This window comes from Notamacropus eugenii, chromosome 7 (genome assembly GCF_028372415.1).
Source record: "Notamacropus eugenii isolate mMacEug1 chromosome 7, mMacEug1.pri_v2, whole genome shotgun sequence".
NCBI classification, from domain to species: Eukaryota; Metazoa; Chordata; class Mammalia; order Diprotodontia; family Macropodidae; genus Notamacropus; species Notamacropus eugenii.
In genome coordinates, this window is record NC_092878.1 from 35310001 (window position 1) to 35336334 (window position 26334).

The following is a 26334-nucleotide window of genomic DNA, read 5'->3' on the forward strand; positions in this document are numbered from 1 at the left end:
AGGGCTCTTCTCTTGGGAAATTTGGGAAAATTATATTATTTGCCTCCCCTAGGCCACCACCACCAGTGCCACCTCTACTAATGCACACAAATGAACCCATCTTTATACCAGTGGAAACAGGTTGAAATGACAATCAAGAGCAGCCTTAGGTTGGGGGTGGGGGTGGAAGCAAAAAAAAAAAAAATAGCGGAACAGCTTAGAGAAAAGGAGGAACAACCTCCTGTCTTTTCCTGGGTGATTGAAGTAAGTATTTATAAGTTATATTTAGCAACAGCTGGTGGAACCACCCTTTTGTTTCCCACCCATTGCCTCCCCTAATCACTCTTTATCAGCCTGGTCAGTGTAGCTCAGGGGTATAAAAAATGCATTCCTCAAATGACCTCTATTTATTTTGCCCTCTTATTGACATATGCCATGCTTTCTCTCATTCTCCCTCCTCTCCTTTATGATGACCATAGCTTCTATTCACTATTACTAGGTCTCACTCTGATAATGGGCAAAGAAGGAACCCAGGGAACTAGAATTCCAACTCTTTGGAAAATCTAGGGCCTCCTCCAGCTCTAACATTTCCAATATTCTATTTTCTAAACCCCATTCCAGGTGTGACATTCTATGATTCCATTATTCCAATACCCTCTCCATTTCTAACATTCCTGTTCTATGTTTCAGCATCCTATTTTCTAAGCCCTGTTCTAGGTCTGACACTCTATGGTTCCATCATTCTAAGACCTTCTCCATTTCTAACATTCCTGTTCTATGTTCCAACATCCTATTTTCTAAGCCCCAGTCTAGGTCTGACATTCTATGATTTTATCATTCCAAGACCTTCTCTATTCTATGACATTCCATGCTCTATGTTCCAATATCTTATTTTCTCAGTCCCAGTCCTCATTTTATGGCTCTATCATTCCAAGGCCCCTTCTAACTCTAAAATTCTATGACTAGGTGATTCTAAGGTCTCCCTTAGTCCTGCTGTGATTCTGTGGCACAATGGAAAGAGCAGTCCCTGGAATTGCAAGCAGAAGACAAATCTCAGCTTTGTAGGTTAAACATGTGACCCAAGTTAGGTTACTTCCCATCTTTAGGTCTCAGTTTCTTCCTCTGTAAAATGAGGGGATTGGACCAGATTATCTCAGCTTTAAAGCCTTTTCCCATGCCCTTTATGATTCTGAAATCCAAAGATCTTCAGATTTAGCTGTATCCAGATTTCAGAGAGCACAGCTAGGTGGCCCAGTGGATAGTACTCTGGGTTTGGAATCAGAAAGACACCTTCCTGGCTTCAAATCCAGCCTCAGACATGTACCAGCTGTATGACCCTGGGCAAGTCACTTAATCCTGTTTGCCTCAGTTTCTTCTTCTGTAAAATGAACTGGAGAAGGAAATGGCAAACCACTCCAAAGTATCTTTGCCAAGAAAACACCAAATGGAGTCAATGAATAGTTGGATACAACCAAAATGACCAAACAACAATTCAAAACAAAGATTTTGGAGAAAATAGCCAGAATTGTTTGCAGCCTCACTACACAAACACCCAATGCTTACTTCAAAAGTGTTTATTCACAGGGCCTTCTGCTTTTCCCAGGCAGTGCCAGCATCAGTGGGCAAACAGCAGAGCTTGAAATGATGTGCTTTGTTTGCTCTGTCAGAAATTTTTTCTGTTGGAAAAGATAGATTAGTCTGTCTTCACATGGCACAACCCTACCCCTTCACAGTGGGAAAAGCCTTCGCCCTGCCCCTTGAAGAAATCATTGCATATAGACTAACAACAAGGCAGACAAATGCCAGGAGAGACCTGACAGAATCATGGAGGGTCGATTCGGGGCAAAAGAAGAGGCTGAATTTCAGACTATCATATCTCTAGCAGCTGTTAAGGCAACAGTAATGTTGACCAATACCTGTGTGACCTTAGGTAAATCACTGACCTTCTCTGGGCTTCATTTTCTTCCTTGGTAAGATGAGGGGATTAGATGAGTTGGTTTCAAGGTTCCTTTCCACTCCCCCCTCACCCTCCACTTTTGAAAACCCAGATGTTGGTGCTTCCCTCTCTGGTAACTATGTATGTATAGTCAGATAATTTTTTGTTGATCTGTGATGTAGGTCTGTATTTTTTCTGAAGTTCATGGTGCTAATTTTTTCCCCTGAACTAAGTGAATGATACATGTGCTTGATTAAAGGGATTGTTTACCTCTCAAAAGTTGTCTTTCCTTTTATAAATGCAGATCCAAGAACCTGTGATGGCAGGCCCCCCTGTGTATGTCAGGGGTTAAATTTCCTGTTACAACTACGTATGTACAGAGAAGCAACGTGACGTAGCGTGTAGACAGAGAGCTGGTGAGGCTTCAGGTTTCATCTCTGATTCATGTTGGCTGTGTGACCCTGAGCAATTAATTCACTTAACCTCAAGGTCAATGGTGTCAAATCCAAATAGAAACAGGGGTCACGAAATGGTACATAAGGATCCCTGTGGGTTGCAGATGGGCTTAGTTTTAAAATGCAGTGTTACTTTATGTTTTATTGTATTTTGGTTTAGTTTGTTCAATATTTTCCAATCACATTTTAAACTAGGTTGGGCCCCCTCTGGAATATTGTGGGCTGCCTAGGGCCATAGGCCCTTGTCATCTTTGCTCTAGATAATTCTCTAGGACTATAAGTGGTAGAGAAAGTGCTGCTCAGCATTGGTAGAGGGAGTTTCCTCATCTGGGAGGTCCCTATCCTAGTCAAGCCACAGGTTCCACCCTTATCTCTATTCCTGTGTCTATGTGAGGCATTGTAGTGGATGCCAATGCTCTTCCTACTTCCTTCTTTAGGCCCTCACTTCAGTTCAATTATCTTACTTTCCAAGCATCTACTAAGCCATTATTAATACATCAGTGTATTTCATTAGCATGGCTTAGTGTAGGGCTTCTTAATCTGGAATCTGAACTTAAAACAAATATTTTGATAACTTTATTTCAATATAATTGATTTCCTTTATAATTTTCTGTATTGTATTTTATGCATTTAAACTCATAGACTTCACCTAGACTGTCCAAGACACAAAAAAGGATAAGAACTTCTGGAGTGGAAAATGTACTGGACTGAGTTCTGTTTCTAACTTGGTTACCAACTCACCAGGTGACTTTGTTCCAGCCAATAAGCGTCTTCGTTGGGCCTCCATTTTCTGCTTTTCCTTTTTTTTCCTTAAAGGCAATCAGGGTTAAGTGACTTGCCCACAGTCACACAACTAGTAAGTGTCTGAGTCTGGATTTGAACTCAGGTTCTCCTGATACCAAGGTCAGTGCTCTGTCTACTGTACTGAGGGACAAAGTATCTTCTTCCCAACAACACTGGGAGGTAGGCAGTGTTATTATGGTCATCCTAGTGAGCATTTAACAAATGCTTTTTTTGATTGATTAATTCTCATTTTACAGATAAGAAAACTTGGTCTCAAAGCAGTAGGTGACTGAGTCCTACTTACACAGCAAGAGACAGAGCCACAATTTGCATTCAGGTCTCTTTTGGCTAATGTTCTTAGTGCCTAAGGCCCCAAGCCAGCTGTAATATATGTTGTCATTTAAGAAGAGGATCTTGGAGAATGGATCATCTGTATTATAGCACCATGTCTGGGACCTCCTGGAGACAATACCCCTTTCTTTTATTGTTTGATCCATTTAATGAGATCCATTTCTGGGGAGGGAAGGGGGAAAGATATAGGACAGCCTAGCGTTCATGAACTTAGCTGTTTGGCTTTTTAAAAATTTTGACAATTATATTTCATCTTTCACCAGACTGCTGAAGGGATAAATAACACGGGAAGGTGAAGAATCCCTGATAATGATAGATATTATAATATATGTATATTATAATAGGTAATACCTGTGATAGCTAGATATAGAACTGAAAGTGACCTCACTGAACTTGGAGTTAGGAAAATCTGAGTTCAAATCCTGCTTTGGACACTTACTAGCTCTGTGATCCTGAGCAAGTTATTTGACCTGTATGCCTCAGCATCTGTAAATTGGGATTGTAATAGCACTACCTCCCAAGGTTGGTGTGAGAATAAAATGATATGACATATGCAAAGCACTTTGCAAATTTTAAAATGCTATGTATAAATGCTAGCTATTATCAAGTCTAACCTCCTCATTTAAAAAATGAGGAAATGGAGGCCCTGGAGAAATGAATGCTTTTCTCATGGTCACTGAGGTAGTATCAGAGGTACAATTTGAATCCAGATCATGTGATTCCTGTCTTTATTCTTTTCACTATATCAAATTATGTAATTAATGGTGAGAGTTTTAGACCAGGTAGGAGGGGAGGGCAGTAACACAACAGAGACTTTGAAGCAGGTACAAGTTTGTTGGACAGAGACTGAAGTCGTCCTTGGTATTGAATCAAGTTGTTAGAAGTTACCAAAATCTATTAGGACTAGAAGCAGCATGGAGCTCCTTGCAAACACAGGGTAGAGGGGCCCTTATCTCTAAGAGTTCATAGAGCTCTTAAAGTCTCAATGTCTCTCACATAATCATAGAATCACTGAGCCATAGAATGTTAGAGCTGGAGGGGACCTTGGAATCATAGAACCATAGAATGCCGGGCCTGGAATGAGACTTAGAAAACAGAATGCTGGAACATGGTGCATGGAACATTAGAGTTGGGAGGGGCCTGGGAATAATAGTCATAGAATACAGAATGGGTTTGGAAAATAGAATGCTGGAACATAGACCATAGAATGTTAGAGCTAGAGGGGGCCTTGGAATCATAGAACCATAGAATGCAAGACCTAGAATGGGACTTAGAAAATAGAATGTTAGAACACAGAACATAGAATGTTAGAGCTAGAGGGGGCCTTAGAATCATAGAACCACAGAATGCAGAATACATGAAACATTAGAGCTGGAGGAAGCCCTGGAAACGGAACCATACATATGAACAAGAGAAGAAAGACGGAGGGAAAGAAGGAAGAACAGTAGGGAGTCAGAGAACTGGATTCTCCTCTAGGCATTGTTACTTGTTATTTTTGTGACCCTATCACTTTAACTCCTTTTTAATATGTGGAAAGAGTAGGTTTGGCCTGTTGGTCTCTGGGAGTCCTTTCAGCTCTAAATCCATAATCCTATGACCTATGACAAAATATACTTGCCCATCATACTTGCCTTACTGGAAAGTCATGAAGATCAGCAAGCTCTTATTGAGCATCTGTTACGAACATTTCAATCCACAAATATTTACTAAACATCCATTATTTGCAAGGTGCTATGTTAAGCAGTGGGGATACGAAGACTGGATGAAACAGACCGTGCCCTCGAGAAGTTTCTGAGGTATGGTGGTAGGTGCTGGGGACACAAAGATGAAAAGTTGCGCAGTGCCTGCCTTCGAGGAGCTTATAGTCTGTGTGGAGGGTGTGTCATACACAAATGAAGTACACTGCACAGTGTGTGATAGAGGCAGAGGACATCCAAAGTGCTCTCAGAATATTCGAGGAGAATGAGAACGCTATATAAAGATAGTTGAAGCTCTCTGTGAATGTTTGTCAGGTAGCTCACATTTACATACTATCTTGTCTGATCATCATAGACATCTGTGAGGTATGTATTGCAATACTGATAATAACAATGGTGATAGCAGTAGCTAGCACTTTTAGGTTTGCAAAGTACTTTCTTAATATTATCTGAGTTTATCCCCATGATAATCCTGGAAGGCAGGTGCAGAGAAAGGTTAAGTAACTTGTTGAGGGTCATAAAACTGGTAAGTGTCTGAGGCAGGAGTCAAATTCAGATTTTTCTGACTTCATGCCCAGCACGTTATTGGCTGTGCCACCTAGCCCTTACTAAGTACCAGGCACTGTGCTACGTATTTTATAATTATTATTTCACTTGATCCTTACAACAACCCCAGGCAGGAAGTGCTATTATTATCCTCATTTCACAGCTGAGAAAATTGAGGCAAACAAAGTTTAAGTGACTCGTCCAGGGTCACACAGCTAGTAAGTGTCTGAGGTCGGATTTGAACTCAGACCTTCCTCACTCAGGCCCTGCACTCTATCCACTGCAAGCAAGAGTCAGAAGCAGGGCTTGAAGCCAACCAAGTCTCTTCTGAGTGCGTCCATCAGGTGTCACTATACCACACTCCCTGCATCCTGGTGATGGTGATCATGTAAGCTGTTGCTGTCTCTAAAGTCATAGAAAGGTAATGGAACTTCTCTGGAGACATGATCTCTTAGAGGACATAAGTATTCATAAGAAAGGCTGGTCTTCTAGGGGAAAAATAGGGGAAAAATAGGCAAATGCACGGGAATGAAGATATTAGACTAAGTGTTCCCCAAGCCTGGAATGTTCTTCCTCATCTCTGGCTCCTGGCTTCCTTCAAGTCCCAGCCAAAATCCCATCTTCTAGCCTTTCCTTATCCCCCTCAATGCTTGCATCTTCCCTCTTACCCTTAATTTATCCATTATAACTACTAAATAGTAACTGTTTCTCTTTTACCCAGAAAACCTGAGGGTCTTCCCCTCCCAGTTTGATTTTTTTTTAAAGGGGCCATCCCTTGAGTAACTACTTAAAGAGGCCTATTCATTGAATGGGTGTATCTCACAAAGTGAGACTCTGATAAGACCTTAGCCTAAAATGGCCCGGGTCCCACATTGTATTCTGAGCCATCTCCAGTTGTCTTGATGAGTTATCAGGCCACTGGACTCAGATGACTCTGGAGGAGAAGGTGAGGCTGGTGACCTTGCACAGCCCTTCCTCACTCAAATTAAAGTCAACTGTAAGTCATGTCATCATCTGGATGTCATGGTCCTCTTCATGAATGAAGGAAAACACAACTCATTGTTGGGTTGTTTTTCAGTCACGTCTGACTCTTTGCGGCCCCATTTGGGGTTTTCTTTGCAAAGATATTGGAGTGGTTTGCTATTTCCTTCTCCTGCTCATTTTACAGGTGAGGGAACTGAGGCAAACAAAGTTAAGTGATTTATCCAGGGTCACACAGCTAGTAAGTGTCTGGGGCTGGATTTGAACTGATGAAGATATCCTCCTGACTCCACTGCACCACCTAGTCACCCAGTTTACCCTACCCATATCTTATTTGTACACAGTTGTTTCTATGTTGTCTCCCTTCCTACACTATGAGCTCCTTGAGAGCAGGCGTTTTCATCTTAATTTTTAACACTTTTTTTTATCCCTTGCACTTAGCTTAGTGCATGGCACATAGTTGGCCTTTTGAAGACCACCAATGACATCTTGGAGTGGTGTCTTGACGTGCATGAATCTTTGGGCAAAGACGCTAAAAGTGAGCTGTTATGTTAGGTAGCACAGTGGACCTAGAGTCAGGAAGACCTGAGTGGAAACCTTTCCTCAGACACTAGCTGCGTGACCGTCCCCAGTCACTTAACCTCTATCTCAGTTTTCTTACAGGTAAGATGGGGATAACAATAGTACTTACCTCCCAGGGTTGTGTTGTGAGATAAAATGAGATAATATGTGTAAAGTGCTTTGCAAATCTTAAATAATTATATAACTGTTAGCTATGATTATTAATTATTATTCTTGTTGCTATTCCATGTTCTAAATACGGTCTTTTTGGGAATGTATCAAACAAATCTCTCTTGCTAGCTTCCAAGGTCTTTTAAGCATGGCATTTGCTACTTAAGCCCCAAAAGATCCCAGAAAATTCAAAGCAAAGTTATGTCAGGAGGTGGGGGTGGGGGGATAATGGTCTAGCTGGTGCACTGGCTCTTTTTGGCACTGGTTAATGTTTATAGCCTTGGGGTGATGGGAGGTGTGGTGGGAGGGGGAGGAGGAACGACCTTTGGTATTAAGATGCCCTAGTAAACATTAACCAGCTCCAAAAAAATGAAGTGGTTAGAGGTAAGACATAATGATGCCCAGGTAACTAGACTTCTAGAATCCCTGTAGGGCTTGCAGAGAAGACGCCAAGGACACCCAGAGCAGGGGCTGCCTCACTGGCCTGTAAGTAATTCTGACTTTTTTAGAAAACTTCAACTCAAGGTAACCCTGCCTCATCCTTCTTTGCCCTTGCTTTCTTCAACTAGGTAAAACTAGAAGGTCAGAAAGAATGAATCTCTTTCTTTTTCAGGGGGCACAGGGTGAGATTTTAGATATCCGGGTCCCAAAGCTGCACCCAGCGAAGAGTTGACAAGAAGGCTGCATTGAACAAGTCCCTTAGAGGGATTTTAAAAGCTCCAAGATCTCATTCCTGTGTATTTCTTAAGAGAGCAAGACCTGGAGTAAGAGGACCTGAGTTTGCGTCCCAGTCTTGTCATGTACTAGCTGTGTGATCTTAGATAAGTCATGTCTCCTCTCTTGGCCTCTCCTACAAAATGGTGATACTATTTGCATTAACTACTTCATAAGATGGTCAGGAAGATGTAACTTTCTACAGCGTTCACATAAATTTGAACTCTTATTGATCTGTGTAATTAATAACTAGTGTATAAATTCTCTCTAACAATGGTAGGACACATGCCTAGCCCCAGCCAACTTGCTCACAATGCCAGTTGGAGGGGCTGGGATGAAAGAATGTGCATGACTCAATTCAATCTCTCTCTGCTAAGGGTGAATTTAAAAGAAAACTCCCCCAAAACGTGCACCCGAGTAACAGCAATTCAGTAATTTCATTTTCACATAGACAAGGTCCGTTACATTGTCTAAGGAGAGTATCTGTAGAGCTGGGGAAAGAGGAAAACTTGATGACAGTTACAAAAATACTTAAATAATTCAGTGCATCTGTGATCTTCTTATTGTAGCAGTCTCCTCACTAGTGCGACTCGTCCAACCCATTCATACCTCTTTACCAATTCAGTTCAGCAGACATTTACCAAATGAATGATGTCATTTGCTTTGCAGCGTTTTCATTTCCCAGTGTATCCCTCCTTTTCTTTCCCTATCCAGAGAGACATCTTCTATAACAAAGAATTAAAAGGGGGAAAATTTAGTAAAATTGACCCACATATCAACCAAGTCTGAGAGTTTATGCAGTGTTCCATAACCATAGTCCCTCCCACATCTACAAAGAAGGGAAGGAAACATATTCTCTTATCTCTTCTTTGGGGCCAATAAATTAACAAATATAAAATAGTGATATTTAAAAACTATAATTTTGTGGAATTTTTAGCTTTCCATTTAATTCCTAATTTTAGATTCTGTGCCATCAAACTCAGCGGTTAGGCAAGACTTAGCACTTGCAGAGTGGTTTACGGGTCCTCTTGCTTAGAATATTTTTGGGGAATCAACATGCTTCATTGTCTGCTATGTAGACTAAGAAAATTGAAAAGCTAAGCCCGGGAGGTAAGGTCACTGCCTTTCTTCTATCTAGACACAGCTGGATGGTGCAGTGGACCTGTGAGTCAGGGAGACCGGAATTTAAATCCTGCTTCAGACTTTACTAGCTGTGTGTCCCTGGACCAGTCTCAACTCTGCCTGCCTCAGTTTCCTCATCTGTAAATAGGGATAATAGTAGCACCTACCTGCCAGGGTTGTTGGGAAGATAAAATCAGATAACATTTGTAAAATACTTTGAAAATCCTGAAGTGTAATATAGATGCTCTATAAATGCAACAACAGAGGTGGTTTCCAGTTCTGTCCTGTTGGTGACTTGACGGGGATAACGCTGCTCTGGTCCTTGCCAGGGGCTAAACGGGGGCCAGGAGGGTGAAATTGTGTGGTTCTCTATCCACCTTGTGGACTGTCATGAGAATCAAAGGAGATTTTGACCCTTTTTGGTGTCATGGTTAAGAAACTCTGTTTAAGAGAGGGAAACAGTTGTGCTTAAAGACAGCATAATGAAATAACATTGATTTTAAATAAATATTTAGCAACAAAATTATTATTATTCCTGACCACATTTCTGACTTTTCATATATATATATATATACATACATATACACACATGAACATACATTATATACATATAAGAAGTGTGTGTCCATATATGCACATATAGTTTTAGTACAGCCTTTTCAGACTTGAAATATCTATATGTATACATGTATGTATATACATGTATACATATATACATATATGTAACAGTTGTTACTTATATAGCCCCTTACAGATTACAAATCATATTATTAACAATTCAGATTTATAGCGGGCATTTCAGTTCATAAAGTGTTTTTTTAAAACTATTTATCCCATCCTGTTATTCAGTTAGCTTATTTTTTTAGTATTTAGATGCTATGCCATTCAGCACATATTTATTTAATGTTCAGCTTATTTCATTATCTATGCTGTCTTTAAACACAAGAGTTTCCCTCCTTTAGCAGAGATTCTTAACTATGACACAAAAAGAGATAAGAGGCATCATCTTTTTTAATCCTCATGACAGTCCATGAGATGAATGGAGAACCACACAGATTCACCCTCCATCCCCAGTTTAGTCCTTGGCAAGGACCAGGCAGAGCTACCCCCTGTCATGTCACTGGTAGGACAGAATTGGAGGCCACCTCTGCATCACAGCTCTTCCAGGCAGTATTTCCATCCATCGTTCTAGGCTCTGCTCCATTTGGAGGTGAATATTGTGGAAGTGGCACATGGAGCTCAAAAATAATCAGAAATGAATCAAATTACATGAAAAATGACCGTTTGGGTACATTGGAAAGGTGTGCTGAATTTGGAGTCCAAAGACCCTAGGGTCAGATCCTGCCTCTGCCACTCACTAGTTGTGTGGCATTGTTGGAGTCACTTAAGTGACTTTCTGAGTTATGGTTTTTCCATTTAAGATCCAAAAAGTTTAAGAAAAGGGCCCTGAGGGCCAGCTAGGTGGCACAGTGAATAGCACTGGTCCTGGAGTCAGGAGGACCTGAGTTCAAATCCCCACTCAGACACTTGACATTTACTAGCTGTGTGACCCTGGGCAAGTCAATTAACCCTAATTGCCTCACAAAAAAAAAGAAAAGGGGCCTGTCCCTTCTCTGATATGAGCAGGATCCCTTAGGTGTGAATCCAGAACTCATGAGTTCAGAGTTGAGAAGCACTCCTTAGTTGAGAGGGAGCATGCAGTGGCCCAGCCAGTTGTCATTAAACAAAACACAACTAATCTATAGTCAAATCTTGCTGTTTTTACCTGCATCTGGTGGATAGAGCCACTAACCTGCAGTCAAGAAAACCTGACTTCAAGTACAGCCTCAGACACTTATTAACTGTGTGCTCCTTGGCAAGTTATTTGAGCTTTATTTGCCTCAGTTTCCTCAACTGTAAAATGGGAAAAATAATGGCTTCTACCTCTCGAGGTTGTTGTGAGGTTCAAGTGAGAGAAAAAATATTATAAAAATGCTTAGCATAGTGCTAAGTGGCACATGGTGAACTCTACATACATGCCATAGTGTGTGCTATATGTATATTTTTTTCTTCACATCTTTTGGATATGTCTTCGTTTTTCCTCTCACATAGCCACTAGTGATGGGGTTCAGACTCTTTCACCTTTCACCTGAACTAATGTAGTAGCCCTCTCTCTGCCTCAAGTCTCTCCCTCACTCCAAATCCAACTCCAAACACATGGCAAAATGATTTTCCGAAAGCATAAGTTTGACCATGTCACCTTTTCCCTGCTCCCCACTCCCTGGTGCTTCAGTAAACTCTAATGGTTTACTGTTGCCTCTAGGAACAAGTTTAAAGTCCTGTTTGACCTTTACATATTTTCCCCAACTAGCCCTTTTCCTATATTTCCAGTCTGCTTCCACTCTGCTGCTCTGTTCCTCACACACAGTGCTCCATCTCCAGGCTTTTCTTCTGCTCTGTGCCTGGAATGACCTCCTTCAGCTCTTCCTCCTGACACTCCTGACTTCCTTCAACACTCAACTTTACTAAGCTCAAATATCACCTTCTGAAAATGGCTTTTATTTCTTTTCTAAAAAATTTATTTCTAATATTCATTAAAAAAATTTTTTGAGTTCCAAATTTTCTCTTCCCCATACATTGAGGCAAGCAATCTGATACTGATCATATATGTGAAACCATGCAAAATGTATTTCCATAATAACTGTTGCAAAAAAAGCAAGGAAAATAAAGTGAAAAAATTCAATTTGCATTTGGTTCATCAGTTCTCTCTCTGTAGATGAGTAGAATTTCCCATCATGAGTCCTTTGTAATTGCTTTGTGTCATTGTATTGATCAGAATGGCTGTGTTTTTCACAGTTGATCATGATTACAAACGGTTATCCTTTCCACATCATGACTTTTCCCATCACAGTTTTGATGTATCCCAAGTCAACATAAGAAATTAAGTGGGAATTTTTTTGGAGTTTTGTGGAAGCCAACATGTGGAGGTCTGCAGATGACACAGAAAAAGTTTAGAAATTCAGAAATGTCTAAAATATATGGATAGTATTACAAGCTATCTATATATTTTATCTTGTAATACTTGATAATTCGGACTTCATCTCTGGTACAGAGGGAGGACCAAAATTTTTACATGGATTTTCTAGCTCATGGGGGTGCTGTGCCCCTAACCCCTGTGAAAGTGGAAGGGATAACTATGTTGCTGTTAATATTCTGCTTACTTCACTTTGTATCAGTTCATATATGTCTTCTCAGGTTTTCTGAAACCATCCCCTTTGTCATTTCTTATAGCATAATAATTTTCCCTTACAATCATATACAATTTTTCAACTTTTCCCCAATTGGTGGGTATGCCCTCAATTTCCAATTCTTTGCCACTACAAAAAAGAGCTGCTATCAATATTTTTGTGTATGTGGGTCCTTTTTCTTTTTCTTTGATCTCTTTGGGATATAGACCTAGTAGTGGTATTGCTGGGTCAGAGGGTATGCACAGTTATATAAGAAGACCTTTCAGAGTCATGAGCTCCTCCACCCAAATAGAATATAAGCTTCATAAGTGCAAGAATGATTTCATTTTTTTCAGAGTCTGTTGGAGTGCCTTAAACATAGCAGGCATTTAATAAATGGCTTACTAAACTCAATGGAGTTGCAGAACCTAGGACTTCTGCATTCAAGCCCATCCCACTTTCCATTAAATCATACTGCCTTCTTATAAGAATAATGACAACAATATATGTTGGGGTTTTTTTTTATTGCTTTCAAATTTACAAAATATTTTTATTTCAATTATCTCATCTCAGGGTCAGCAAGGTAGCACAGTAGATAGAGCTCTGGACTTGGAGTCTGGAAGACCTCCAATCCAGCCTCAGACACTTACAATCTCTGTGCAGGATTCAGTGACCCTGGGCAAGCAACCTAATCAGTGCCTCATTTTCCTTAACTGTAAAATGTGGATAATAACAGCCCCTACCTTGTAGGGTTGTGAGGATCCAATGAAATGATATTTGCAAAGCACATAGCACAGCACCTAGATCATAGGAGGTGTCATGTAAATGCTTATTCCCTCCCCCACCTCTTCATTTCATCCTCACAACCTGTCTGTTAGGGAGGAAGGGCGGGACTTATTGTCCCCATTTGATACGCAAAGAAACAAGAGAGAGCTGACGAATTCAGTTGGATTTCCTAAGGCCACCCCGCTAGTTACATGCACCATAAATGTGACATAAATTAGCAGTAAGTACTCAAGTCCTCTCCTGGATCATGGAGGAGGGGCATACATAGTAACTCAATAAAACTCTGAGCTGTGCCATCCAGGGTTACCCAAGACAGACAGGTCATAGTGGAGAGTGCTGACAAAAGGTGATCCACTGCAGAAGAAAATGGCAAGCCAGTCTAGTATCTTTACCAAGAAAACCTTATGGGCAGTATTTAAGGGCATGGTACACTGTAGTCCACTGGGTCAGGAAGAGTCAGACGCCACTGAACTACTGAATGACAAAGTACGGAAGTAGAATATGAAGTGTTCAAGAGATTACGTTAAATAATCTCTTGGCAACTTTTCCATCTGGATTCTAGAAGATCTTTTCTCAGAAGTTACACTGGGTAGGATCATAGGATTCAGAACTAGAAGGGACCATAGAGAACACTTTAATCCAAATCCCCATTTTTGGCCCAGAGACAAGGCCCAATTTAAAAAAGGCAATAAGTGACAGATTCAAAATCTGAACCCAGCGCCTCTAACTCTAAACCTAATGCTATTTCCTCTATTTCACACTGCTTCTAACAAATTTTCCTAACTTTACAGGACGCAGTCACCTTGGACAATGACTTCCATCCTGAATAAGTGTCTCTTCATTCTCTCGGTCCTCAGTTTTTGTGTCTCCCATCCTGGCAACCAAGACCCCTATCCCCAAGAACCCACTGTTGAGGAAGAAAATCCTTCCCACCGGAGGTTGGCACCAGTGAATGCTGATTTTGCATTTCGCTTATACAAGAATTTAATATCAAAAGCCCCAGACAGAAATGTTTTCATCTCCCCAGTGAGTATTTCCATGTCCTTGGCCATGCTGTCCCTCGGGGCCAGGTCAGCCACACATACTCAGCTCTTGCAAAGTCTGGGATTCCACCTCACGGAGACATCAGATTTGGAAATCCACCAAGGCTTTCAATATCTCATCCATCTGTTCAACAATTCAGATACTGGTCTGGAAATGAACATGGGAAATGTCCTGTTTCTTGACTCACAGATAGAACCTATCAAGACATTCCCGACAAAAATAAAGCACTATTATAATGCGGAAGTTTTTTCTACAGACTTTCAAAATTCAACCAGAGCCACGAAACAGGTCAACGATTTTGTCAAGAATAAAACTTTGGGGAAAATTGATCACTTATTCAAGGAACTGGATAGCGATACCATGCTTCTTTTGATCAGCTACATTTTCTTTAAAGGTAAAATACCTTACTTTGATAGACAGCTAGATGTGACAGCGGATAGAGCACCAGGCCTGGAGTCAGGAAGGCCTGAGTTCCAGTCTAGTCTTAGATACTTATTAGCTGGGCAAGTCACTTAACCTTTTCTGCCTTGGTTTCCTTATCTATAAAATGAGCTGGAGAAGGAAATGGCAAACCACTCTGGCATTTTTGCCAAGAGAACCCCAAATAGGGTCACAAAGAGTTGGACACAGCTGAAATAACTGAACAAATCTTACTTTGATACAGTTATCCATAATAATGAGAGCTCCCATGTATATTAATGACTTAGGGCTAAAAAGCATGGCACCAAAGTTATTTTATTTCATCCTCAGAGTAACTCTTGTGCTGTAAATAGTGCAAATATTACTTACTACATGAATTTTTCAGATGAAGAAGGTTAAGAAATGTTGATGTCTTGCCTTAGATCAAATATTCTGTCAACAGGCATTTTTAAAGCACTTACTGTGTGTCAGGTACTCTGCTAAGTTCTGCGGATACAAAGAAAGGTGAAAACACAGTGCATACCCTCAAGGAGTTTACAGGCTAATGGGACAGACAACATGGAAACAACTCTGTTCATACAGATTGTAAGGGGCAAAACTAGGATGAAAACCTGGCCTTCTAATCCAAATTCAATGCCGTTTCCATATACCACAGCTGAATTCACAACTGGCCTTTCTCTTCCCTCCTTTCCCTTCTTTACTGTCTTTTTTTGGAGGAGAAGGAATGGGAGGGGCATAGTCATAAAAGGTTGCATTCAATTCTGCTGATTTCATCTCATATAATTCTTTCCAAAGTTCACTTATAACTCCAAGTCAGATACCACGTTTCCCACAAAGTCGTCCCTGCTTATGTATTTTCCCTCTCTGACCTCAGAAAACTCTTTATTTTATATCTCTTTCATCCTGATGTTAAGTTGTTTCAGTCATATCGGACTCTGTGAGCCATTTGGAGTTTTCTTAGTAAAGATACTGGAGTGGTTTGCCATTTCCTTCTCTATCTCATTTTACAGATAAAGAAGCTAAGGCATACAGGATTAAGTGACTTGCCCAGGGTCACATAGCTAGTAAGTGTCTGAGACCAGATTTGAACTCAGGAAGATGAGTCTGCTTGACTCCAGGCCCTGCACTCTATCCACTGCACCACCTAGCTACTCTCAGTCATATATGTAATAGAAAGAACAATGCATTTGGAGTCAGAGGACCTGAGGTCAAATCTCTGCTCTATTACTTTCTACCTACATGACATCGTTTGGCAAATCACTAATTCTCTCTGAACTTCAAATTTTTTTAATATATAAATTGAGAGAGCTTAACTAAAGGATCTTTAAAGTCTCTTCCAGCTCAAAAATCTATTGAATTCTACTTAATATTTTGGTAATCTCTATATCCATTCATCCATCCATCAGTCAATCCATCTGTCCATCTGTTTGTCCATCTATCTATCTGTCTACCTATCTGTCTGTCTGTCTTTCTATCATATCCCCTACTAAGCTGTGAGCTACACAAGGGCAGAGATGGCTGTACATCCTCCATTACATGAAGTCTGTATCTTTCCCATCGTGGAGCCCAGTTCTCTCCACATAGCAGGCACCGAATTTAAATTGAGTTGTTGAGTCAGGTCATCTGGGTTCTAGTTTCAAATTTGCCAATAAATGGCTTGGGCAAGCGTCTTCCCCAATTTGGGTTTCGATTTTCCCATTGCTAAAATTGGGTTCATTGTATTAGATAATCCCTGTAGTCCTTCCAAGTTCTAATGTTATTAATAGTCCTTCTAGTTCTAGCATTCTATGATTCAATGCTAGATTTTGGCTCAGCCAGTAAGTATGGGAAAATATACAGATGGCATTACTGATGTAATTGACTGTAATGGGAAGTCAGTCTTTCTGTGAACTGGTGGGCAGATGGGGCAGACCAGGTACTACTCACAGGCGTAGATGGAGTGACTGGCAGGTTGGGCTTTGGGCCACTAGCAAGGACACAGGGTTCTCCTTCCCCAATCCAGCAATCCTCCCAGTACACTAGAGTTCATGGCCAGCCCCAGGACACCAGTGAAGATAACATTTGCCTGCATCAGCCCCAGCACTTTCTTCACTCCTACTTCCTGTTGGTTCCCTCATGCTTTGGTCTTCCTCAGCCTTCTCTTATCCATGAGATATCCTGTATATCCATGGATGGAATGGTAGGATTGGAATCTCAAAGACCTGACTTCACAGGCGTGTCACTGAATCTCTTTGTGACTCAGTTTCCTCATCTGTACATGGGATAGTTGGGGCAGCTAGGTGGTGCAGTAGATAGAGCACCAGTGCAGGAGTCAGGAGGACCCGAGTTCAAATCTCACCTCAGACACTTGACACTCACTAACTGTGTGACCTTGGGCAAGTCACTTAACCCCAACTGCCTCATCTTGGGTCATCTCCAGTCATCCTGATGAATATCTGGTCCCTGGATTCAGATGGCTCTGGAGGAGAAGTGAGGCTGGTGACCTGCACAGCCCTCCCTCACTCAAAACAAAGTCAAGTGCACGTCATGTCATTATTTCTCTGATGGCATGGTCTTCTTTGGCAATGAAGGACAAACACACAACACGGGATAGTAATAGCTTCTACTTTACCCTTGTTGTGAGAACCAAATGAGATATATGTAAGGCATATATAAATGCTAGCTTTTTATAATAATTATTATTATTTTTGTTTTCAAAACTTGTTCTTGTGGACATATCTGCTGAGCCTGCTCGCATTGGGAGGGAGCTATATGTGGTGGAAAAAACACTGAATTTGATGACGTGAGACCGGGCTCTCCAAGTCTTGACTCTGATAGTTGCTACCTTTGTAACCCTGGACCACTTGTTTAGCTAATCCTCTGGTGATGGAGAGGGATGAAGCAGATGCCTCTTAATGTTATTTTCTAGTTGTAAATCATAAGATCCTGAGATGTCAATGACTGATAATTCAATGTAGTTCAAAAAGAATACATTCAATGCCTGCTGTGTGGCAAGCAGTATGCCAGGTCCTAGGAATAGAAAATCAGACATGAGACTGTCCCTGCCCCCAAGGACAATCCTCCCTTCTAGGTGGATACAACACAGGTAAGTTACAAATAAAGATACAACACAACTAAGTTAAAGTGATTAGGGATAGTAGTAATTGCTAGGGTTTGGGGGAGCGGGATCAGGAAATGTCTCTTGTAGCAGGTGCTACCTAAGTTGAGTTTTGAAAGGATCTAGGAATTCCAAATGGCAGAGGTAAGGAGGACCAGCACTCTAGGCACGGAGAACAGCCAGTGCAAAGGCGCAAAGTTGGGGGAAAGGACTGTTGTATATGGGGAGCAGCAAGTGGGCCATTGACTAGAAGGCTGAGTATATATGAGAGACATTATTATTAGATTAGAAAGGTAGGTAGGGCTTTAAAATATTAAACGGGAATAGTTTGTAATTTATCCTAAAAGATGTAGGGAACCACTAAAACTTCATGAACATGGTCAGATCTCTGTTTTAGGATCAGTTTGGCATTTGTGCATAAAAAGACAGATGATAGAGGAGAGGGACAAGATGCAGGGAGGCCAGTTGGAGAACTTAGAAATAGCTTAGACTAGGGATGGGGAACCTGCGACCTTGGGGCCACGTGTAGCCTTCTAGATTTTTAAGTGTGACCTTTTGACTGAATCCAAATTTTGAACTGTAAAATTGAATCCAAAAATTTGGATTGAGTCAAAAGGCCACACTTAAGGGCCATATGTGGCTGCAATGCCACAGGTTCCCCATTCCTGATCTAGGTAGTAGGTGATGGGTACTTGACTTACCGAAAACAGATGTAAGGGATCTTGTAGAGGGAGAATCAAGGAAACTTAGTCACTAAGTAAGTATGGGAGATAGTGAGTGAAATGAAGGGTTGAGAGCGCCTCTGAGTTTGTGAGCCTAGAAAAATAGGGGCTGATCTCAACAGAAACTGTCAAGTTAGGAGGAGAGGATTTAAGGGAAAATATAATGAAGTAATCTTTGATATTCTGAGGCTGAGATGCCTTTGGGGACATCCAGGTGAATGTGAGCAGTTAGGCAACTGAAGAGGTGAGACTGGAGCTCAGGAGAGAGGAATGCTGGATATTTATAGAAGTCATCTGCATAGAGATGATCATTGAACCTATGGGAGTTGATGGAATCACCAAAAAGCACGTAAAGAGAAGAGGGTTCAGGATAGAGCCTTAGGGGTAAACCCTGTGGAGAAGCTTACACTCTGTCAGAGAGGTGTTTACATTTTACTGAAAAAACTTTGAAATTTTATTAGTAGATTTTTAGGCTTCAGGGACAGGCTGTGGGGTGTGTGTGTGTGTGTGTGTGTGTGTGTGTGTGTGTGTGTGTGTGTGTGTGTGTGTGTGTGTGTGTGTATGTGTGCATTTTCTGATATGACTGTCTTATAGATGCCCTTATATAAGATATATGTATGTGGTTGCTGTCTGTCTAAACACAAAGATGGCTGTCTGCCCTGTGGCACCGACAGATTGTCTGATCTGGGATCTGACCAACCCCTTTCCAAGGAAGTCTGATATCTGCCTTTAAAGGAAGCAGAAAGATGTCCATGGTTGAGTACTTATTTGCTTACCTATCTCCAAGCATGGTGTACTGGGTTAGCATTAAGTCTATCCAGCAGATTTTAAATATCTGTAAGACTAGGAGAACAACATTTTGGGTAGCTCAGGATACATGCCATTTTTGCTGACTGCTCTTACTATCACTAGCTTTTCTCCTTCCCACCAAAGGCTGGCTACAGAAAGGACCATCATGAAAAACAAATAGCAAGTAAACTCATTTATCCAAGCAAAATAGTTCACGGAAATCAGGGGAGTTACAAGATTAGAGTAGAACGAAACATGCACAACAACAATGGAAATCTTCAATTGGAAGCAAGATAAAACACTTCATCAGCACCACCAAGGAGAGAGGAAACAAGGTCACCAAGGAGACTCTGCTCTCAGCAGTCTCTGGGGTCACAGGCCCTAAAAGTCACAGGGTTGCCTTTCTCTCATGCTTGAGTCCCCTGGGGACTCCCATTATCCATCCAAAAGTCCATACCTCGTCTCTCTTGATCCATCTCTCCCTGCTTCTTTCTTCAAAATGTTCTCCAACAATCTCCCTTAATGCTGGTACACAAAGCCATTCTCTCAGCCAATCAGGAGTTTTAACTTCCTCTGAGTGCAACACGTAGCAATGGGTAATAGATTCGGAAAAACTGTTCACTTTGCTTGGGTAAGAGTGCATGCTACACCTAAAATTACTTCACATGAATGACTATCTACCAGGGATGGGGAACCTGTGGTCTTGAGGCCATATATTGTCTTCTAGGTCATTAAGTGCAGCCCTTTGACTTAAAGTCAAAGGCAGTGGGTTCCCCACCCCTGGTCTACACTGTTAAAATATGAGGCAAGGCCCTTTCACTGAACAGAATTATGACACAGCAGCATAGGTAATAGCCCTGAGGTGGGCACCAGGCTATCTTCTTCTCTGAGGTTACTAATAGGCAGTGAGTAAAGTCCAGCAGAACTTGGTCTGGTAGTGGATGGACTTGTCTCACTGCTATTGCAGAGCGATTTGTTTGGGAAGGAGAGAGACCTAGGGATCCAGGTGAGGAGACTTTCTGTTGCACAGAGCTATTCTGGGAGCCTGATGTTCTTGAGTGATTTCCTGTGTTTTTCAGTGTTTCCTTGTGTTGTGAATGTCTCTGAGGAAGTCTTATGTTCTAGGTTCTGTGAGTTCACTGAGGATTTGTGCACAACTCCCTCTGAAGAGTTGGGGTACTAATTAATCATAATAATAGAGCTTACTCTCTGCCAGAAGCTTTGCAATTATTACCTCATGCGATCGTCTCAACAGCTCTGGAAGGTAAATATTGTGATCCCCATTTTACAGTTAAGGAAACTTAGGTTAAGTGACTTGCCCAGGGTCACACAGCTAGCAAATGTCTGAGGCTAGATTTGAACTCAAACCTTCCTGACTCCAAGTCTAGTTTTCTAGCTACTACTCAGTCAGTCAATAAGCATTTATTAAGAATTTACTATGTAACCGTGCCAAGCACTGGGAATACAAAACATGGTCCTTGCTTAACGACATCTTCTAAATTGTTCCCTATTCTTGGGTACCTGTGACAGAAGTCATAAGACTCTGGCTAGTTTGGGTGATGACAATTTATTTTTCCAAATGGATTTTGTTAATATTTTATCGAGTTCTGCGAAATATTCCTTTGATAATTTAAATGGCATAAGACTAAAAGTGCAAATTAACTTAGATAGAATTGCCATTTTTATTATGTTGGCATGGCCTAGCCATAAGCACTGAATATTCCTCTAGTTATTTAAATTGTTCTTTATTTCTTTAAGGAGCACTTTGTAACTGAATTTTTTTTGTGTGTTTTGGTAGATTGATATATTATACATTCTGAAGTTATTTGGAATGGGATAGACTAGTTTTAGAGTCTTTTACTCTATGTCTATCTCTGTGTTTTTCATTCATTCTCTTCTCATTAACCTTCCTTCCTTCCTCCTTTTTTATTTCTCTCCTTTTTATTCCTCTCTCTTATTTCTCCTGTTTAATTCCTTATATGGATCTCCCTTTTCTTTCTCCCTTTTTCTGTTTCCCTCACCTTTTTCCTGCTCACTCTTTCCCTCTTCCACTTCCTCAGGAAGATGGGCAAAACCTTTTGACCCCAGTCTCACCAAAATGCAGAAGTTTTACACAAGTGAGAATGTCAGCGTGGACGTGTTGATGATGTTCCAGGCAAGGGCCAATAACCACTTGTTTGACAAGGAGCTGTCCTGCACAGTGGTACAGCTGGAGTACTCAGGGAACGCCACAGCCTTTTTCATCCTGCCAGATGAGGGGAAGATGGACCAGGTGGTGGCCTCCCTGAGCCGAGACACACTGAACAGATGGTCACAGCTCCGCCAGGACAGGTAATCCCATCGGCCAGACTGGTGGTCTCCTCCAGAGGGGCCTTGACTTCTGTCATCAGCAGGGTCCAAAGAGAAGTGTAGAAATGGAAAATTTGTCCATTGAATTCAATTTTCTTATAGACTCAAGCCGTTGATCTACAACTTCCATATAACATAGTGAAAAAGAATACTAGATTGCTAAGCTCCCAGAATATCAGTCATTGATTTCATTGCTTCCTAGATGTGCAGTCTTAGGCAAACCTCTTTACCATCTTTAAAAGTGATTTAATAACATTTGCACCTAAAATGGGATTATTGTTAGGCTCAAATGAAAGTTAATAGGACTTTGTAACAGCCACATAAACACTGGCAGTTGTTTATGATGCTGATATTGTTATTATTATGATAATAATACTTTCTGATGCATTATCCTTAGGTAGGGATGCCTCACAACTTGTGATATATTTTTCTTTCTGATAGATTCTCCCCCAAGGAATTAAGGATCTGTAAACCAATACTTAAGCATATCAAGAACCCTGAATGTAAACAGATCCTACAATGAACTTCTCAGTAAAATGAAGAATTACTTGCATTTTATCTATTTCATAAGCTAAGATTTGTGTATAAAGGGTTTTCTTAAAGCAAGTATCACCCGTTTCTTGAGTCAAATTAGTGAAACTTAGATCATTGCTTGAAGGTTTCTAGGCACGCAAACAAAAAGATAAGTAGCATACTTACTACATGTATGATCTTGGATGAGTCATTTAAAATCCTTAGGTCTCTTAGTGTACTTATTTGAGGACTTGACGATGAAGATTGACTATGAGGAAATGAGATAACTAGAGTAGATGGACTCCAAGCTTTGATCATACAAGCATATTATCTTTGCGTTAAATGATATAGAAGAGTTATAGAGATTGTCACAGGCAGAAAAGACTTTGTAAGTCATGTAAATGATGCTTCCCTCTCTACTTGAATGTGTCCTTCCCCCTCCACCCCAATTCCTGGAGATATATCACTCCCTTTTTGGAAACTAATTATTTTTTAAAATTTATTTATTTATTTTTAGTTTACAACATTCAGTTCCATAAGCTTTTGAATTCCAAATTTTCTGCCCCTTCTTCCTCTCCCCCCCTGCCTCCCTAAGACAGCATGCAATCAGATATAAGCTCTACATATACATTCACATTAAATAGTCATATTGCAAAGAAGAATTATAACCAATGGAATGAACCATGAGAAAGAAGAAACAAAACAAAAATAGCAAATAGTATGCTTTGATCTGCATTCAGACTTCATAATTTTTTCTCTGCATGTTTCATCATGAGTCTTTTGGAGTAGTCTTAGTTGCAGAGAAGAGACAAATCTATCAAAGTTAGTCATTGCACAATGTGGCTGTAACTGTGTACAATGTTCTCCTGGTTCTGCTCCCCTCACTCAGCATCAGTTCACATATATCTTTTCAGGTTTTTCTGAAATCCGCCTGCTCATCATTTTTTTAGCACAGTAGTATTCCATTGCATTCATATATACCACAACTGGTTCAGCCATTCCCTGAAAGCTAATGATGAAAAGGTTCTTACCCTAAGCTGAAATCTGCCTCTTTGTAGCATCCAAGCCAAGGTCCCAATTCTGCTCTGAGAGGCCAAGCATAACAATTCTTAACTCTTTTTTCCTTAAGACAGCAGTCCTTCAGCTATGATAACAAATCTATTACCATAACACGTCGTCCCCCCCCCCCCCCCTTACTTTTCTCTACCCTATGGTCCTTTTAGTCTACTTCTCATTCTGGCCACCCTTCTCTGGATACACTTCAGCTTATCAATGTCCTTCCTAAAGTAGGATGCTCAGAACTGAACACAGCTTAATTCTTATGAATGTGCTTTTAATAAATGCTTATGGCACTGAGCTTAGAGATAATTTAGTCCAAGCCTCCAACTTGTTCTACATTAGGGGCTTTTTTTCTGCTCCAATGTATGGTTGGTCTCCTCTATACTGTATTGTCTACTGGGAAACACATGACCAATGTAGGTAGGGTTGGTATTATGAAGGGGACTGAGATGTTCTGCAGCTGCTTCTACACCCTGAAGTAACCACGGCTAACTAGGAAGCCAAAGAAAGCAAGACTTTGGGGAAGGTAGAGATACAGGATTAGGAGAAGATGATCAGGGCCCTCTGTCTAGCCTTCACAATACTTTTAATAATTTTCTATTTCCCCCTGAACAGATATGTGGAGTTATATATTCCAAAGTTCTATATTTCTGGGTCCTATGATCTTGAAGATGTCCTAAGGGAAATGGGGATGATGGACATATTCACCAACCAAGCCGATCTCTCTGACATCACTAAAGAGACCTCAGTTAAACTATCTGAAGTAAGTAACTGAAATTGACGACTCTTTGCCCAAACTCACATTTCAGATACATTGCTAATGACAAAATGTGTATGCCAGGGACATACTTCATTACCAATTTCTAAAGGAAGTAGGAGTTCTTATTTCTAATTTTGCCTCCACTGCTAACTAGTCAATCAATCAATCAGTCAGTAAGTGCTTATTAAAATGTACCAGGCTTTGTATTAAGTGCTGAGGGTACGAGTACAAAGAATGAAGCAATCCCTTCATTCTGAAGCAATTCCAACTTTCAAGGAGCTTACATTTTAATGGTAGAGACAACACCATATGTAAAATATAGAAAATATAAAAATAGTTAATAAATAAAACTATATGCAAAGTAGTTTGGGAAAGGAGTCTAGCAGTTGGGAATTAGTGAGATGGAAAAGAGGAAGAACATTCCAGGTAAGTGGAATTGGCCAGTGTACACACATAGGAGATGGGTATCATGAGTGAGGAACACAGAAAAGACCAGTTTGGCTGAAACTATGTAACCTTTAGAGGGCCTGAGTTCAAATCGTGGTAGCACCAGAACTGAGAGAACCATAATGTGGTAGCAAATAGGAATTATAATGTAGAGAATAAGTTCATATTTTCTGCCACCAGGGGGAAGTCTTAGTCTGGCCCCTGAAAAACATCTGTGAGAATATTCTGTCATCCCTGGCTTGATGTGAATGGAAGTTTCAAAGAATCTATATATGACAGTTTCTTTCATCCAGACTAGCTCTGGGCATGTAGCTTAGAGAGTCACATAGGTCTATAGTCCAGGGGTTAAAAAATGACAGCTCTGTGGCCAAATCCAGGCCCCTACCTGTTTGTTTTTGTATTGGTAAAAAAAAAAGGGGGGGGGGTTATATTTAAAAATGTAAAAACCATTCTTAGCTCTCAGACCTCACAAAAATGGGTATTGTTTGTCAATACCTGTTACAATACCTGTAACTGTTAGGCAGTTACGGAGAGGGAGATCACCTGGCCATGTTAATACCACCCCATGGCCAACAGGTGTTAGATATAATTTGTTCCCTGGGGTCAGAGAATAGTCAGCCAACTAGTCAGTCAAGAAGTATTTATTAAGTACCTACTATGTGTTAGGCACTGTCACTATGATAGATAGTACCAAGGGACCCCTTTGTGTATCCTCTCTTTCCACACAAATTCTTCTGAAAATTCCCTATCCTCTACACTTGGCAGTTACTTAGCCTCTCTTGGTGTATAAATTTAAGAAGAAAAATGATCCAAGATGTCAGAGTGAGAGGATTAAAAGGGGCCAGGCTCCTCCCACCCCTCATAATTAAATGACTAATAGAAACAGTAATAAGAAAGGGAGAGCTCACACACACACATACATACACACACACACACACAAGAAAATAAAAACCAACCATAACTTTTTTAAATGAGCAAAGTGCAGATACAATTAAAAATATTTCAGAACAACCAAAGCAGCTAACATATCAGGAATGAAGGAAGGAGAAAGAAGAAACCCCACAAGATGTCTTAAGGAATATCTTCAGGTGGATGAATATCATAGTCAAAGAAACCAATGAAAAATGTTTTTCCTAGGCTGCCCATCTGCTTCTGCATAAAGGGTGGCCTGGGCTGTCCTTCCCACAACCTTCCTCTACCTGCTGCCACCCTGGCTCTGTGACCTCCACCTTTACCTCCTCCATATAGGTGTATTTCAAGTCAGTCATTGGGAATCCATCACATGTCCCAACCTAGAAGGAGGCCTTTGGGATCCTGGCTACCCAATCTCCAGATTCTAGGTGCTGAAGTCTGGTTTGATTGCTCTGCATGCTGAGAGTGCCAGACCACCAAATATGGCATGAATAGCAGCTCTGTTATAGTGAATCATTATTCCTAAAGCAGTATCTTAAAAGAGTTGTACATAGGATCTGCCAAATATGACTTAGAAAAGGTCCACTTGGACCTGTCAGGGACATCAAATTAAGCAGCCAGGGCTGAGGTCAAGATCTGAACAGAGGCCACCAAAGTCATCATGAATGGACTTGACTTATAGGGTCCAGAGCTGGACTTTCAGAGTTTTTCCCAAGATATTGCAGACTGATCTGTTCCATGGAGTCACCATAATTTGATCAGCTCACAAAATGCCCAGAAAGAAGATCCCCAGTTTCCACACCTGTGTCCCTCTCTCACACGATAAAACCAGGAAGGTATGTATGTGTGGGAGGGAAGGGGATGTAAAGAAGAAAATCAGGAGACCAGATAAAAGAGGTATTTACAGAAAGCAAAAAATCAGCTCAAAAAATTA

The 26334-nt window shown here is 40.8% G+C and overlaps 1 protein-coding gene across 6 annotated transcripts in view; it reads left to right on the forward strand.

The window, feature by feature from the left end:
• The window catches only part of SERPINA6 (serpin family A member 6), a 76222-nt gene that overhangs the window by 46931 nt on the left and 2957 nt on the right, over positions 1 to 26334 (forward strand). For 4 of the 6 annotated variants that reach the window (XM_072624382.1, XM_072624385.1, XM_072624384.1 and 1 more), the window contains 3 exons: positions 14080 to 14726; positions 21421 to 21691; positions 23897 to 24044. In XM_072624382.1, the coding sequence (XP_072480483.1) occupies positions 14080 to 14726; positions 21421 to 21691; positions 23897 to 24044 (1066 nt within the window). Of the gene's footprint in view, positions 1 to 7836; positions 7947 to 8205; positions 8225 to 14079; positions 14727 to 21420; positions 21692 to 23896; positions 24045 to 26334 lie in introns of those variants that run through there. The other 2 variants (XM_072624383.1, XM_072624386.1) reach the window with 2 other exon arrangements.